The sequence below is a fragment of the Python bivittatus genome, unplaced genomic scaffold (assembly GCF_059951505.1).
Source record: "Python bivittatus isolate LINGU-HERP-01145 unplaced genomic scaffold, Pbiv_v1 ctg000190_np1212, whole genome shotgun sequence".
NCBI lineage: Eukaryota > Metazoa > Chordata > Lepidosauria > Squamata > Pythonidae > Python > Python bivittatus.
The window spans coordinates 21636522-21650479 of NW_028277042.1; the positions used below are offsets into that span (position 1 = coordinate 21636522).

The following is a 13958-nucleotide window of genomic DNA, read 5'->3' on the forward strand; positions in this document are numbered from 1 at the left end:
GGCGGGGCCGCCGGCTGGCGCGGGCGGGCGGGCTCCTCCGTCCACCAGGGGCGCTGCGTGCCCGAGCCGAGCCACGGGGGGAGGGGGGACCGGCGCCGGAGCCTCCGAGCAGCGACCGGTGTGGGCTCTGCGCGGCCATGAAGCGGGATCGGCGTGGCCGGTTCTTGCCCGCAGCGCTGGCGGCCAGGGTCGGGTCCGAGCCGCCGGCTGCCGAGACCGCCAGGCGAGACTCGGCCAGCAGGACGCGCCGGGGACGTCCCGCCGCCGTCGCCGCCGCCGCCGCCGCCGCTCGGGAGGAGAAGAGCGCGCTGGAGCCCAAGCGCTGGGCCTCGCCGACCTCGGAAGCGACAGCCGCACCGGCCCTGGCGGGTGAGCGGGCCCTGGGCCCTCCGCCTGCGGAGGGCCGCCGAGCCGCCGCGCCCCCCTACGGAATCCGCGCTGCCCCCCGCCGCCGCCGCCGCCGCGCCCGCCGGCCCCTGGGGAGCGCCGGTGGCGACAGGGCCCTGGAGCCACCGGCGCTGAGGAGGCCGGGCGATCTGGGGGGCCCGGCGCGGACCCCGCCTGCTTCCGGTTCGGCTTTGCCAGTCCGACGGGCGCTCGAACGGCCGCTTTCCTCCGGCGGGCCCGCCTCAACCGGTTCCGACCGGCGCCGGCGCTCGGCAGGTGGGGAGGCGCGGGCGCGGGCGCGGGCCGCTCCGGGCGCTGTCCCCAGAAGCCGCGCCGCCGCTTGAGAGTCGTTTTGCTTTCGGCGGGACGGTGTCCGGCAGGCCAGAAGCCGCTCCTCAGGCGGGCGGGCGGGCGAAGCGGCTGCGCGGCGCGCTCTGAAGCTGCGAGCAACCCGCGGGATTTGGGCGGCCTTTCGCGGGGTGGGGTTCGGGCAGAATCGCCAGGTCGCTTTTGGAGGGGCCCGGCAGGGCCCGCTTCCTCCACTGAGCTCGGTAGTGGCCGTGAGAGCGCCCTGGAGACACCTGGAAGACGTCCGGGGGCTGGTTGAACCCAGGGCCGGGATGCAGCCCCTTTCTTCCCCCCACTCGCAAAATTGGCGGAGACGCCGGGTGTTGCCAGGGACTTTCCTAGCAGCCTTGGGTGCGAGGCTTCAGCGTGGGCCCGGTGCCATGCTACCTGAACCCATCAGTGTGGTTGGACCTCTTCCTTGACCCCTGTCAGGCAACTGTGCCAAAGGCAGCCTGAAAGGAACATTTTGGCTTGGCACAAGGCAGAACCATCACAAACTATCTTGTTCGTGCACGCACACACACACACAAACTCCCTCATACACACATTGGTGCCCTGATGGCACTTTTCAAAATGCTGAGCAAAGCTGGAAACCCCCAGGATAGGCACAGATGGGACAGTGACCTGGGCAGCCTCCCACAACGGGGATTTGGTTTCAGAGCGGTGAAGAGAGGCAGGAACAGGCCATGAGCACAATGGTCCCTTCCTGCATGGGGGGCCGGGGTTAGGCGGGAACAGCGCAGAAGAGCCAATGGGGTCTGGTTGGATCCAGCTTTCAAGGACTGAGGGGGGGTTCCGTGGGCTGGGCAGGACTGGAAAAATGCCACGAGCCTGGTAAGAAATCTGCTGGGGCCTTAGAGGCGACCTGATCTAGTTCTTAAAATGTTGAGAGTCCCTCACGCCCGCTGGGCCTGGTGCTGCCAGCCTGTCGCATGCACGGATTCCTCAGAGTGAACCTCTTAGGGGACTGGAAGGGCCCTGCAAATGATGCACCCTGGCTTTAGCAGCATGGCCCATGAGCGGGGCAGCCTCGGCCCTCGACAGGCTGGCGTGGCTGTGAGGACTGAAGCCGAGAGCCATCGGCAAGAATTGGGTTCCTCTAGCAAAGGAGACGCTGAACAGCAAAAGGCAGGGCTAACCTCCGCCTGAAGAGAAAGAGAGTCGATGCCAAACCCTGTTTTCAGTTTCGAGAACGAGGTGGGGCGTAAGAGGTGAGCAAATGACGTGGGCGCAGGGACAACCGGTCAGCGCGGCCCTGTGCCTGCAGACTGGCTTGCCTGCTGATCGGAAAGGGCCCTGACGTTCGCCCTCCAAGAGAACCCTGGAAATGAAATGTAGCAGGAGAGATTTGGCTACAGAGGCAGCAAACGCTATCTTGTATCGAGGCAAACTCAGGTTTCTCCGCGTGCTTCTGGTGTCAAAGTGGGCAGCTTTGAAACAGCACTTCCTGGGTCCTGGGCTTAAAATACGCTCTGCTTCTAGCATACAGATCCGCTTCGGGGGGAAAACCTCTAAATATTGCACTCTTCGCACATTAAACGTTTGCTCCCCACGTATGGTCTAAATCATTTTGCTTCCAGAGAAAAGTGCCCTTTTCTGTAAGGGAAGGGTGGGGAGATTCAGCTTAAATCCAGACCTGGGTTTAAAAGGACCAGAGTCCGATGCCGGGAAGGCTGAGAGGGCCGTTGCCTTTCAGCCCAGGAGGCCTCTCCTGAGCTGAGCATCCAGACCAGCCTCCTTTCTTGCAATCCCTGCAGGAATTAACCGGGGCCTGGGCACAGGCTACTGCCGGCTTTGCCATGGGAAGTTCTCCGCGCGGAGCCTGCGAAATGCCTTTGGGAAAGTCCCCACCGCGAGCGAGAGCTCCGAGAAGCAGCGGCACTTGGACCAGGTCTTCTTCACAGACTTCCAGCGGCTGGTGGGGGTGGCCGTCCAGCAAGACCCGTCCCTTCCCCAGTTCGTTTGCAAGAAGTGCCACGCTCAGTTCTACAAGTGCCGCAGCATCCTGAAGGCTTTCATCCAGAAGGTGAACGTCTCACCCGCGGGACACCCCAAGCCACGAGGAAAGTAGGTTGAGCAGCCTCCCCAACCTCCTGGTCTCTGGGTGGCCCATCGTCTGCCCGCCGCCAGTGCAAAGGTTTCTTCTCTCGGGGTGGGCATCTTCTTTTCTCACCTGCCCTAGTGATTTCCAAGCCAGCAAAAACAACCCCAGCGCTTTTGCACGGGAGAGCTTCCTGCTCTCATCTGTCCGTCTTCTCTTCTGCATACAGGAACAACCTTGTCCAGTCTCCACCACCCGCTGCTTCGGCTGGAGAAGGAGAGGCGCCTTGTCTGGGTATGTAAGGTGCTGAGGTGTGCCGTTCCTGTCGATGGAGCTTGCCTGCTGCTCCTTAGCCTGGCCTTGTGGCTGATCCCTGCCAGCCAAGGGTGGTCAGCCCAGGCCTTGCGCTCCAGATGGATGCCAACAGGATAGCTTTGAATTCCAGTGAGTCTGCATTGCCATCCTTTGCACAACTAGGATGTCAATGTCTGATCTGAAGCACGGAGCAGAATGCTTTTCCCGCGCAATTCAAGTGCTAGCTGAGCTGATCCTCCCATAGGGATTTTACTCAGCGTGGTAGCTTAAAGCAAATGCACCGCCCTTTTCGTAGGTGCCATGCACTGTTGGTTGAACACATCGTGCAGATTTCCCAAATGATGTATTTTGGACTGATATTCAAATAAGTTCTACGTAGGGGAGCATTCACTGGGCTTTGAAAGGACTGGTGGGAAGAGTTAGAAACTGGACTCATTATAGTAAATTCTTACCTGGTGCACTTCACGTCAGATATGGCTAAGTCCGCATAGGAAACTTCCCTTCCTTTGAAAAAGTGGAATGGCGTGAGTGGCATGAATGATAGGGCATGGATGTCATGTAAGTGTTAAGGGGAAGCCCCCCGCCTGCCCCAAGTGTGATTCTCACAGGACTGAAGCCACCAGTCTGCAAACTTCCACATGTGCGTTCATAGTCTGAGCCTCGCCCCACCCCTGTGAGGTATGCAGATGTGAAATAAAGACAATGCCTCAGCTGGGTTGTCCTGGCAAAACGCACACAGGCTCCATTTTCAGTTGCATTTTTTGAATGGAAATTCAGTGTATACACTCTGGAAGTGATCCAATGCCCTTCTAGCAGGGACTGCGCATCGTTGGCAGTGGGTGTGTGGGAAGGAAGGTGTTGGCCAGCCCTCTGGGTTGCAGTAGGCCCGCTCAACACGGCAGGCTATCCTGAATTTTAGTGGGGAGGCTGGACCGCCCCCAGGAGTTCTTGCAGCTGTAATGGGGATGGGGTGGACAGGTTCCTTGACGCAGGCCCCGTTTCCTCCCTGTGAACAGCAGATCTGATCACCTCCAGCCCACAGTGCCTTCACCAGTTGGTGATGTGGAGCCACGGCCATGCGGAGAACTGCCCGATGGCGCCGAGCCTGCAGAGTGTCTTGTCGTCCGAGTACTGCGGGATCATCAGAGCAGTGTGGAGCTGCGAAGAGGGCCACAGTTACATCATGCACACAGATTCAGACTGCAGCACCTTGCTGGTAGACAGTGCCCTGGCTGTCCAGTGGGAACTGAAGAAGAGCGTCTCTCAGCACGTGACAGGCAACGGGGTGGCCTCTGATAGCCCAGGGGCTGCCATTCCGCCACTGCAGCCCCAGCACGGCACTGCTAGAGCAGCTGCTGGCCAGCAGCCTGCAGACAGCGGGACTGCTTTGCCGGCATCCAGTGCAGAAAACCTTGTCCCCGAGAGCCAAGGGTTGCCTTCCTTGCAAGACCCTTTGCAGGAGGACCTGCCCCAAGCAATCTGTCCCCGGACCGGTAGCCCAGGTAAGAGCGTAGCTCCTGGCGGTGGCCAGTCAGTCTCATGGAAGCCGCTACCCCCGAGGGAGCTGAAGCTAGAGAGCCACCCACCGGGGATGCTGGCACCGAACAGGGGTTGAGCATAGCATCTCTAGGGTTCCCGGCCTTTCTGTGCTCCTCCAGGGCCGCTTTATTCTTTTGGGTCCTGTGGAGAGGAGGTGATAATTGTATAAATGCTTGGAGATAAATGCTCCCATTCGTGCTTTATGGAGCACTTCCCTCACATGGTCTTGTTTTGTGTTATTTTTAGATTTTGCCCTGTTAATTGGCTTTTCACCCCTTTTAGCCCAGACACCCTCTCCTTCTCAGGAGGAAGCAGGGGCTGGCCACAGAAAACTCATCCCTTTCCATCTTTGATGGGCGAGGACCTCTGCGTGGAAAGGCCTCTGCTGCGCAGGGCTGTCTGCTCTACCCTTTGTAACCCATGCCATTTTCGGTTTCCTAGGACGACCGAGTGAGAAGCTGGCGCTCTCCACAGCATCAGATGAGCGGGTAAAAGACGCGTTCAGTGACCTTTCTGAGGGGTGAGAGAAGAGTGGGTTTGAAATGTCATCTTTGCAAGCATGAAAATAATGGTGTTGCAGGGAGAAGTTTATCACGCCCCACCGAAAGGATTTGGTTGCTGGAGACTGTTTATGCGGAGGGAAGGTGGCTAAATGATAGCTTTTATTCTAAGCTTGCAGTGCCTTCTTTGAACAGTTTGACCCTAGCATTCTTTGAACCAGTTCCATGCTAAACCAAGCCTCTCCCTGTTGCTTTATATGAGTGAGAAGAACACCTCCCTTTGTGGGAGTTTCCAAGCCCAACCTGAAGCTTTAAAAAACTGTTTGGGGGCTGCACCCTCAACTCTGTTAAGCACCAAATTCTCACATCCCTTTCTGTTGGCCATGCTGGCTGGTTGCTGGAAACTGTTGAATCTGAAGATCCTAGGCCCAAAAATAATATTTATTGGAGTTGCAGAGCCTGGAATTCTTATGGCGCTCATGGATCTTCCTTGGTTTGATGGGGACGCAGCTACCACGATTTCCAGGGTCCTTTTCAGGAGACCCTGCAGCCACCTGTTTGCCTTTAAAGTCACCCTTTGTTCAGCTGTCATCTTCTGGACAGCTACTTCCAGTACTGGAGCGCTGGTGATCCCAGAGCAGTTAGGGCAGTGACTGTTGTTATGGAGGCTGAAGGTAATAATTTGGTGAATGCTGTAACCAAGCCAAGCCAAGCCAGGGATTGCTGTGTTACCATAGCCACAAAATGGCCTTTCCTGCTCCTTCTGTTGCTTCCAGAAAAGCCTCATCCGCAAACAGACCTTTGGGGTGTAGAGCGAGGGCTGAGGATCTAGGTTGCACGGAAGGGTTCTGGGTTCAACCCTCACCTCTCTAGCTAGAAAGGATCAGCCGGCTGGTGACGGTGAAAACAGCTGCTAAGTCTGGGACAGATAAAAAAGGTGGCTGGCTTGTTGTCATTTTCCAGGCTGGGAAGCCCACATGTACAATTTTAAAATTTTTCTAACTATTTAAGAATACACGGACACTGGGGGGATTTGATTGAATAGGATTATATATTGGGGCAAAACTGGGCAACCATTATTGGTGGGTCTAAATATTAAAGTGGTGTCTTGAGATACAACTGATTCATAGGAAGTGAGTGGGATGTACAGCAAGAGAAAGTTGTAGAAATCTATGCCCTCTCCCCTGGAATCCTTCCAAGAATTCTCTCTCAAGAACATCTGCAGGCATTTTTTTAAAGCTTTTAGAAGGGATACTGCCACTGATGAAAGCTTGAACCCTGATTTTCATGAAAGCCCTGAATGCTAGGATCCAGTTATTTGTCTGGCCAAGTTCTTGCAGTCCCTTTCAGACACACAGCCAATTTTCTTCCTTGCTTTTTGGTAGCACTGTAGCCTTTGCACAACGCTTCGTCAGCCTGCTCTAAGCCACTTTCTTTCAGCAAAATGAGATTCATTGATTCCTGAACTCAGACCTGCTGACCAAGGAAAAGTAACTTGGCTGCCAAATTGTTCCTTCTGCTGATGGTATTTCTATTTTATTTATTAAACTTTTGCTTTGCCTGTTCACTAAAAAAGGCTCACTGAAGTGTATTGTATTAGTGCCCAATGAAATAGTTAAAAGTCTCTTTCCTTTCTCAGAGAGTCTTCAAGTGATGATGAAAACAACAGGAGAGCACAGTCTTCAGATGATTCTTTTGAGCCTTATCCAGAAAAGAGGTGGGTCTCAGCTCTTCTCTGGGTAAAGATTCACCAACGTTTTCTTTCTCCCCATTTCCAAATTCAGAAGCATAGCTCTTCTCTTTGGTAGCACTGATAACCTCCATTGGGAGAGGACACTAGCCACTTTTCATGCTGTGTTCCCTTCCTCTCAGGGCGTCCAACAACAGGAAAGCAGAAAGCAAAGAAGCAAACGTGGAAGAACCGAAAATAAGGAAGAAGCCGGGACCCAAACCTGGCTGGAAAAAGAAGATCAAGTGTGAAAGGTATCAGAAACTTCCATGGTGAAAGAGCTGGAGGGGAGGCTGCCTCTGTTCTGACCCAGCTGCTCCTTTCTTCTCCAGGGAGGAGCTGCCAAACATTTACAAGTGTCCTTATCAGGGCTGCACAGCTGTATACAGAGGGGCGGATGGCATGAAGGTAAGCACACGTCGCCCTGCTAGGGCTGTGCGTTGAGAGAGCCACCCTTCGGGGGTTTATTTCCAAGCCAGGGCCTTCCACGAGGGTTGGCATTTTAGGGATGTGGAATTCCTTCCAGTAACTTTCAGTGGCATGAGCCAGTGCAAGAAAAGATATATCTAACACAAAGCATCCAGTTACTGGTTCCAGTCTTTTAGTTAGCTTCATTTTGGCTGGGAAACCTTTTCAGATTCTAAAGAGAAAAACGTCTACGTTATAGTTAAAGCGACGCATTCTGCAGAGCCCAGGTTTGCTGCAGGTTTGACTGAAAGCGTGGAACTCGTGGGTTCTAAATGCACGATTGCTCCTGCAGATTCAAAATGCCAAGGCGAACTGCCTTGGGAAAAAAAGGGGGGTGGAGAGGATAAGAGCCAATGGCGCTTTTGGGTGAACGTGATAGTGAAATCGTGCCTGAGGATAACCCACCCGTGCAAAGCCCCCTCTCTCGTTGGGTCTAGAAGCACATCAAAGAACATCACGAAGAGGTCCGGGAAAGGCCCTGTCCCCACCCAGGATGCAACAAGGTGTTCATGATTGACCGCTACCTGCAGCGTCACGTGAAGCTCATTCATACCGGTAGGGCCCTTCGCTGTCGTCATACTGGGCTGAATAGTTCCCCTGCCCACAAACTCTGCCAGCTGCTCTTACCACCATGGATGGGGCTCGTGATTGTGCTTCTGTCTGGCAAAGTTCAGGAAGGTGAACTTGAGTGCCCCCTCCCCCCCCCCCCCCGCAGGGCCAAGCACTATCCTGTTTCTGCAAGCCTCCCTGCTGGAAGAGCAGAGCAGAGACAAATCGTCCGAGGGGCAAGTCTTAAAGAAGAAACAGAGCCCCCTTCTTTTCCCCAGCTCCTCACCCCACCACAAGATTCTCTCTCAGTAGATGTGGACCCACAAGAAGTAGCAGACTGACCTATTGGGTTCCTTCCCTAACCAATTTATTAAAGGGTCTGCAGCTAATCCATAATCAGTCAAATGTGGATGCTAGAAATGGTATCTCGGGGAGTAGGCGTGGGATTTTCCTCAGCTCCCCCTGCCCTCTTTTCCCAGTCTCACCGGGAAGCCCTCCTTCAAACAGATGGCACCTGCTTGCAGCAAGGAGGCATTGACACCAAGCTTCTAGAATACAATCCAGAAAATACAGAGAATTTAGAGTTCACAATATAAAAAACCTCTTAGAAGATCCGGACAGGGAATAATTGTTTGTGTTCTTCTCCAACCAGAGGTACGGAACTATATCTGTGATGAATGCGGCCAGACGTTCAAGCAGCGCAAACATCTGTCTGTCCACCAGATGCGCCACTCGGGAGCAAAGCCACTTCAGTAAGTGCTGGTGCCGATCCAGGAGCCTGCTTAAAGCTGTATTTAGAAGCTTTCTGACAGAGTATGGCCTTTACCTGTAGATATGCCATCAGATGGGAGATCTCACACACACACGCACACCCTTTTAGCCCTGAAATGATTTTTATTACTTACACATCCTCTAGTAAGAATGCTGGTTCTCGGAATAAGGTTTCTAAATAACTCAACCAGGAGGGCCTCCTTTCTGTAAAATAAAAGCAGCTGCCAAGTGTGGCTGTTCCTGCAAATGCCCCTTTTTCGCACAAGAAGTGGCTTCCTGAATGCTTGATATGGAATTTGGAAGGTTTTTCAAATAGGGTGGGAAGTCCAGCTAGAATGTACAGACCTGGGGACATTTTTACTCACCTCTGCGAAGCTACGTAAAGGTAGATTTTTCATGTCCTTTGTGGGGGTGGCACCCTCTGCTCCGCTCTGCTTCCCTTCCCCAGGTGTGAAATCTGTGGCTTCCAGTGCAGACAGCGAGCCTCTCTCAAGTACCACATGACCAAACACAAAGCAGAGACAGAGCTGGAGTTCGCTTGCGACCAGTGTGGGAAGCGCTTTGAGAAGGCCCACAACCTGAACGTTCACATGTCCATGGTGCACCCCCTGACCCAGACGCAGGAGAAAGCCAAGCGGGGTGACCCCGAGCCCAAGGTGCTGCTAGACACTGTGGAAGGCCAGCCTGTAAAAGCAGAACTGAGTGCGCAGCAGGAGCCCACCTGAACACCTGCTGGAAGGAGCGCCCTGAAACAGCATTGCATAAATCTCACAGAGGAGGAGTTTGTGTACGTTTTAATGGGTTCTTCAGAAGAGGACCCTGGGAAATAACTTCCGCTTGCTTGCGAAGAGCTTTCCCTCGCTGTGGCCACTCTCTCCCTGTGCTTACGCCGACTGTGGTTGCAACGTCTTACGGAGAAATCGCTCCTCTGCCAAAAGGGAGGGCCCATTCTGCCCTCCCCGTTGACATGCTGATGATCAAAAGGCATCACACCTGTTGTAAAGGTGCATATAGTTCATAGACACCCCTGAATTCCCTGTGATGGATCTCAACAATGATGAAAACTTGAATCCAGACCAGATGTTTTACATTAAATTCCAAAGCCAATCTCAAAATGAAAAACAACATTTGTAACCTAATTTTTATTGTTACAAAGTCATAATTATGCTTGTAATAAATTATTTACACCGTACTCTGGACAGACTCGGCTGCGAGGCACGTCCTCAGTTTGTCCATCTTTGGCTGGGGTGGGGGGCTGCAAACACTTGTCTGGGGCCCTGGCTGGTGGGCTTTGGCCTTCAGAAAAGCAGGAGTCCTTCCTCAAGCGAATCCCCTCCTGTGCGGACGAGGGCAGCCTTGAGCTCTGGGTCCAGAACGCCACAGAGGTCCAACATCTGGGAAGGGAAAGAGAGGCTGATGTGGCTCTGACCTGGAAGCAAAATCTTTAGCAGCAGAGCAGAGGGGCTGCTGTTCGTTCTCCTCATGCCAGTCAGTTTGAAGAAAGAATGTTTGTCGAGCGGCGGTGTTTCCCAAAGCATTACATCACCTCACAGTGTCCAGCGACTATAGATAAGATTGGTCAGAGTAGCCCAAAGCCGCCGGACAGGCAGTACCTTAGTATGAAGGATCAAGAGTCTGGGGAAAAGGGAAGCTGCCTGTCCGTCGGGCCAGGCTCCATCTAGCCCATGGTGTCTGCTCTGACTGGCAGCAGCTCTGCGACCAGCTTCCGTTTGACTAGAGAAGCTGGGAGATCCTCTACGTGCAACGTGGAAGCTCTGCTGACTGCCTATGTCTCTCGCCCCCCGAAATGAATTTTCAGGCAGTAGAGTCTGCCTTGCTGTCGGGATGAAAAGGCTGAAGGTGCGAGGGAGGCCAGCTGAGGCCAAGGAGCTCTGAAGGCAAGCAAGACATGCAAATGACGGAGATTCAGGTTGGACCCCGGCTTCTGTGGTGGAAGGAGCAGAGAGAGAGGACTGGGAAAGTCCTGCCAGAGCCATCCAAGTCCATGTCTCTGTCCTTCCAGTGTGCTAGAGCTGATTTATGCATGCTGTCTATGTCCTCCTAGCAGAACTGCAAAGTTCTCTCAGTTCCAGTAAAGGCTGAATTTGAAACCTGTGTCGCCCCAGCAAAGTGTATAGGGAAAGCTTTGGGAATGACAAAGGTTAAAGTAAGAAGGGCTGCCCTTTAGACTCAAGGAGGTTCAACAGAACAAGGACCGTGCCACTGGGTATTTCTGGCACTCACCTCTTGGAGGTTGGAGCAGCTCTCTGGAGGACACTGGGGGATTCCACAGAGTAGGAGCTGTCGCGCTCGTTTGATCAGCATTAATGGATCTCCCTAGAGAAAACAAACCAAACCAGCTTTGTAGGCGATTCAGTGTAAGAATGGCGGGATTATCTTCTCCAGCCATTCTGCGTGTCTGGCCATGCTTAAGTCTTTTCTCAGACAGTGAGTAATTGTATGCTCACATGTGCTTACACGTACTAATGTATTATTCTTGTTCAGACATCGCCTTTGATAGCCTTCTGCAGTTGTGTTTAAGTTTTCATCAGCCTGGGGGTTCGGATTGTCCTTCCCAGAATTCTCAGCCTTTGGCCATGCTGGCTAGGAATTCTGGGAGCTGCAATTCCAGCAGATCTTTCGTGTTAGGGAAGGCTGCTTTCTCTATTTTACAGGGCCAACCAACACAAATGCAAAACTGAAGGGCAAAATTGTCTGCAGCAGCAGTTACATTTCCTTGTGATGCAGCAGCACACTCTCCTCCCTTGTGGTATGTGTGCAAACGCACAGCAGCACCACTCAGCCCTATTTGGAGTGCTCTCTGGGTGAGCTGGGCGCTTCCCAATTAATGGATCGTGGAAATCAACCCATCAAGTAGACAGACACCCCATGGATGCCAAGAAAAGAGAACGACACAGGAAGGAGATGCTGGAGGGCAAACCCAGCCATGCGTGCTCACAAGTCTGCTGACGTGTAGACTTCGCTCCCCCTCGCTTGGTCCGAGCGCTGCGGTCCCTTCTGTAAAGAGCTGGAGCAGCTGTGTGTACATGTCAACAGCAACGTACAGGAATGTTTGCTCTCTGATAAGCTGTTCCGCATCAAGGGCGAAGAGGAGACTGGGGAAAAGCAGCACTCGTTAACCATGAGCAGACAGCTGACCAATTCAGGGCATCTCTCTATTCCCCAGAGGAGAGAGAGGCTGCAGGCAGGGTCCAAGCTGGCCCTTGACTGCCTATTTTTACCTGAACATTCGAGTTAAGTGTCGGGACGATAGAGGGCAGGAACCCATTTGAAGAAAAAAAATAGCACTTCGCACACTAATTAGGACAATTAGTAGCCTGCAATCTTGTGAGAACATCTGAGCAACTATCATAAGCACATAACTAAAGAATAGATGCCCTGAGAAAGGCTAAGTTACTGCCAAAGGAAAAGAGAACAAGACCAAGGCTTGACCCGCACCCCGGAAAGCCCTCCTGGCCCCTCTAAGGACTCCACCAGCCCCAGAGGGCCCACACCCGACCCCTAGTCGGAGTAAGACAGGGTGGCTCTTGGTCTAAGAGCGAGGAAAGCGTTCTTCCTTTCCTCCTCCTCTTTAAAAGATGCCAACTGTTTTGAAACAAATTGGCTTGGCAAGTTCCTTCTGACATTTCCCCGCTGCCCTTCTTTTCCTTGAAGTTCAATTTCTTATGTGCAAAGTGCAGTTCTGAAGTTTACCTGTAGAAGGCAACCGGCAACATCTTCACGTGCTGATCGGATACGGCATCCCGCAAGACTTCATAAAGCCTACAGCCTGCAAGGCCAAAAGGTATGGGAATGCCAGGTGTCATTTTTCAGAGTGCTGCTATCAGTCCTGTCCTGAAGCTGTAGCAGATGAGAGATTTTGTACCTTTTCCTGCGGGACAAAAGACGGCCAGCCAGCCAGCCCCTTGTTCCGCCAAGCACTGAAGCACCCTGGAGCTCCATTCCAAAGCTTTGTGAACATCCATGCCTTCCTGGAAATTACAGTTAACATCAATTAAAGTACATTTGTATTTCCTGGTTCTTGGTATAGCCACTGTGCAGCTTTAAACAAACCTCGGCCTCCTCTGTTCCCCAGCGGCAAAAAAAAATGTTTTTCATAACCAACCTCCTCTGCAGTCATCTTCTGAGGATAGGGCTCAAGCCAGTTTACACAGATGATGCATGTTTAAAAGGATCTGTGCGGCGCTTTAGATTCAGTTCCAAAAAGGGGCTTCAGAGCGTGAATCTGCAGCTCTTTAAGGCAGCTGTGTCTTCCTGAGCTCACACAGCTTTAAACAATATGAGGCAAGGCAGATTCACCACGTCTGCAAAGGTCAAACCGGGGTGGGCTTGGCAGTTACCTTCTTCCATTTCCCTGTCACAACCAGCCAGTATGAAAATAGAACTCGCCTGGGGGGTCACTTGTGCTGAGATGAAATCCATGACAGAAAAGAAGAGGACGTACACCAGGAACTGCCAGTTTAAATGAGAACAACAAATAAAAACAGCCACAATAGTTACTGACTTGAAGCTCAAGCTCCCAGTCCATCCACCAGACTATCAAATGGCAAGTCAACCTTTCTGTCCACTTTGGGGGTCCCCTCCCCTTCCTCTAGCAGTATTTTTTTTAATTCTGCATTTGGCTAGACCTCTCACCTAAACAGATCTTCCTCCTGGAAGCGGAAACTGAAATAACTCACCGGCTCTGCTTTGGGCCCCAACCTTTTCAGCACTTCCCCCCTTTTTTCATGCTCTGCGTGCTGCTGCACAGTGAAGTGGAGGAAAGCAGCAGAAACCCACGTCCCGTTGGAGGGCAGGGAGGTTGCTTCCGATGAGAGAAAGCTAGGAGGCAAAGGCAAAGAGTCAGTGGGAGAGTAGCCCAGTCAGTCCTAAAAGCTGACCGCTGGTGGCTCCAGTAGGCCTCTGGACACAGCCCCTGAGTGGGCACACATCCCAGCTGGATTTCTGCTCTCTGTCCTCTCAGATGGCATCCCCTCCTGGAAGGCGCAGGGAGGGCTCACTTCCTCTTTCGCCTTCCCCGGGAGAGAAGCCATTCCAACCACTAGGCCGGTCAGGGAGGATACGACCGCCTCTCGAGCTTCTCTGAAGCACGTCCCTTGGCAACCGCTTGCTTTTAGCACTGCCGCACTGCGAATGCGCACCTGCGCCAAAGGTGAGCCACTTGAGGAGGAGGAGGAGGAGGAACAGCCGGTAAAGGGCATGGGACAAGCTGGAATGAGGGCCTGCTTGGGGTACGGAAAGCCCCCAGGGCCACACAAGGGCAGGTGGAATTCACGGGATCAAGGGAAGA

General features: G+C 53.3%; 2 protein-coding genes across 3 annotated transcripts in view; one reads left to right on the top strand and one right to left on the bottom strand.

The window, feature by feature from the left end:
- ZNF276 (zinc finger protein 276) lies at positions 1 to 9836 on the top strand. Of its 2 annotated transcripts, none has more exons than XM_088136275.1 (11): positions 1 to 369; positions 2493 to 2802; positions 3006 to 3070; positions 4108 to 4593; positions 5072 to 5150; positions 6770 to 6847; positions 7003 to 7113; positions 7192 to 7267; positions 7765 to 7882; positions 8529 to 8628; positions 9096 to 9836. In XM_088136275.1, the coding sequence occupies exons 1-11, from the start codon at positions 138 to 140 to the stop codon at positions 9370 to 9372; spliced, it is 1932 nt and encodes a 643-aa protein (XP_087992401.1). In that variant the 5' UTR covers positions 1 to 137; the 3' UTR covers positions 9373 to 9836. The 2 variants fall into 2 exon arrangements, with proteins under 2 accessions (XP_087992401.1, XP_087992403.1); XM_088136277.1 differs by having other exon boundaries at positions 4111 to 4593.
- FANCA (FA complementation group A) overlaps positions 9792 to 13958 on the bottom strand; it is a 27322-nt gene continuing 23155 nt past the window's right edge. Inside the window, exons 37-43 of the mRNA XM_088136255.1 lie at positions 13348 to 13489; positions 13058 to 13120; positions 12534 to 12639; positions 12362 to 12437; positions 11607 to 11763; positions 10892 to 10984; positions 9792 to 10041 (exon numbers count right to left, since the gene is read on the bottom strand). Coding sequence (XP_087992381.1) covers positions 9946 to 10041; positions 10892 to 10984; positions 11607 to 11763; positions 12362 to 12437; positions 12534 to 12639; positions 13058 to 13120; positions 13348 to 13489 — 733 coding nt within the window. The 3' untranslated portion in view covers positions 9792 to 9945. The remainder of the gene's footprint in view (positions 10042 to 10891; positions 10985 to 11606; positions 11764 to 12361; positions 12438 to 12533; positions 12640 to 13057; positions 13121 to 13347; positions 13490 to 13958) is intronic.

What these genes read in the sequence shown, in the direction of transcription:
- ZNF276 (XM_088136275.1), top strand. Translation starts at nt 138, where the DNA reads ATGAAGCGGGATCGGCGTGGCCGGTTCTTGCCCGCAGCGCTGGCGGCC. An exon ending in AGGAGAGGCGCCTTGTCTGG is followed by an intron (nt 3,071 to 4,107) that starts GTATGTAAGGTG and finishes CCCTGTGAACAG; the next exon opens with CAGATCTGATCACCTCCAGC. An exon ending in TTCAGTGACCTTTCTGAGGG is followed by an intron (nt 5,151 to 6,769) that starts GTGAGAGAAGAG and finishes TTCCTTTCTCAG; the next exon opens with AGAGTCTTCAAGTGATGATG.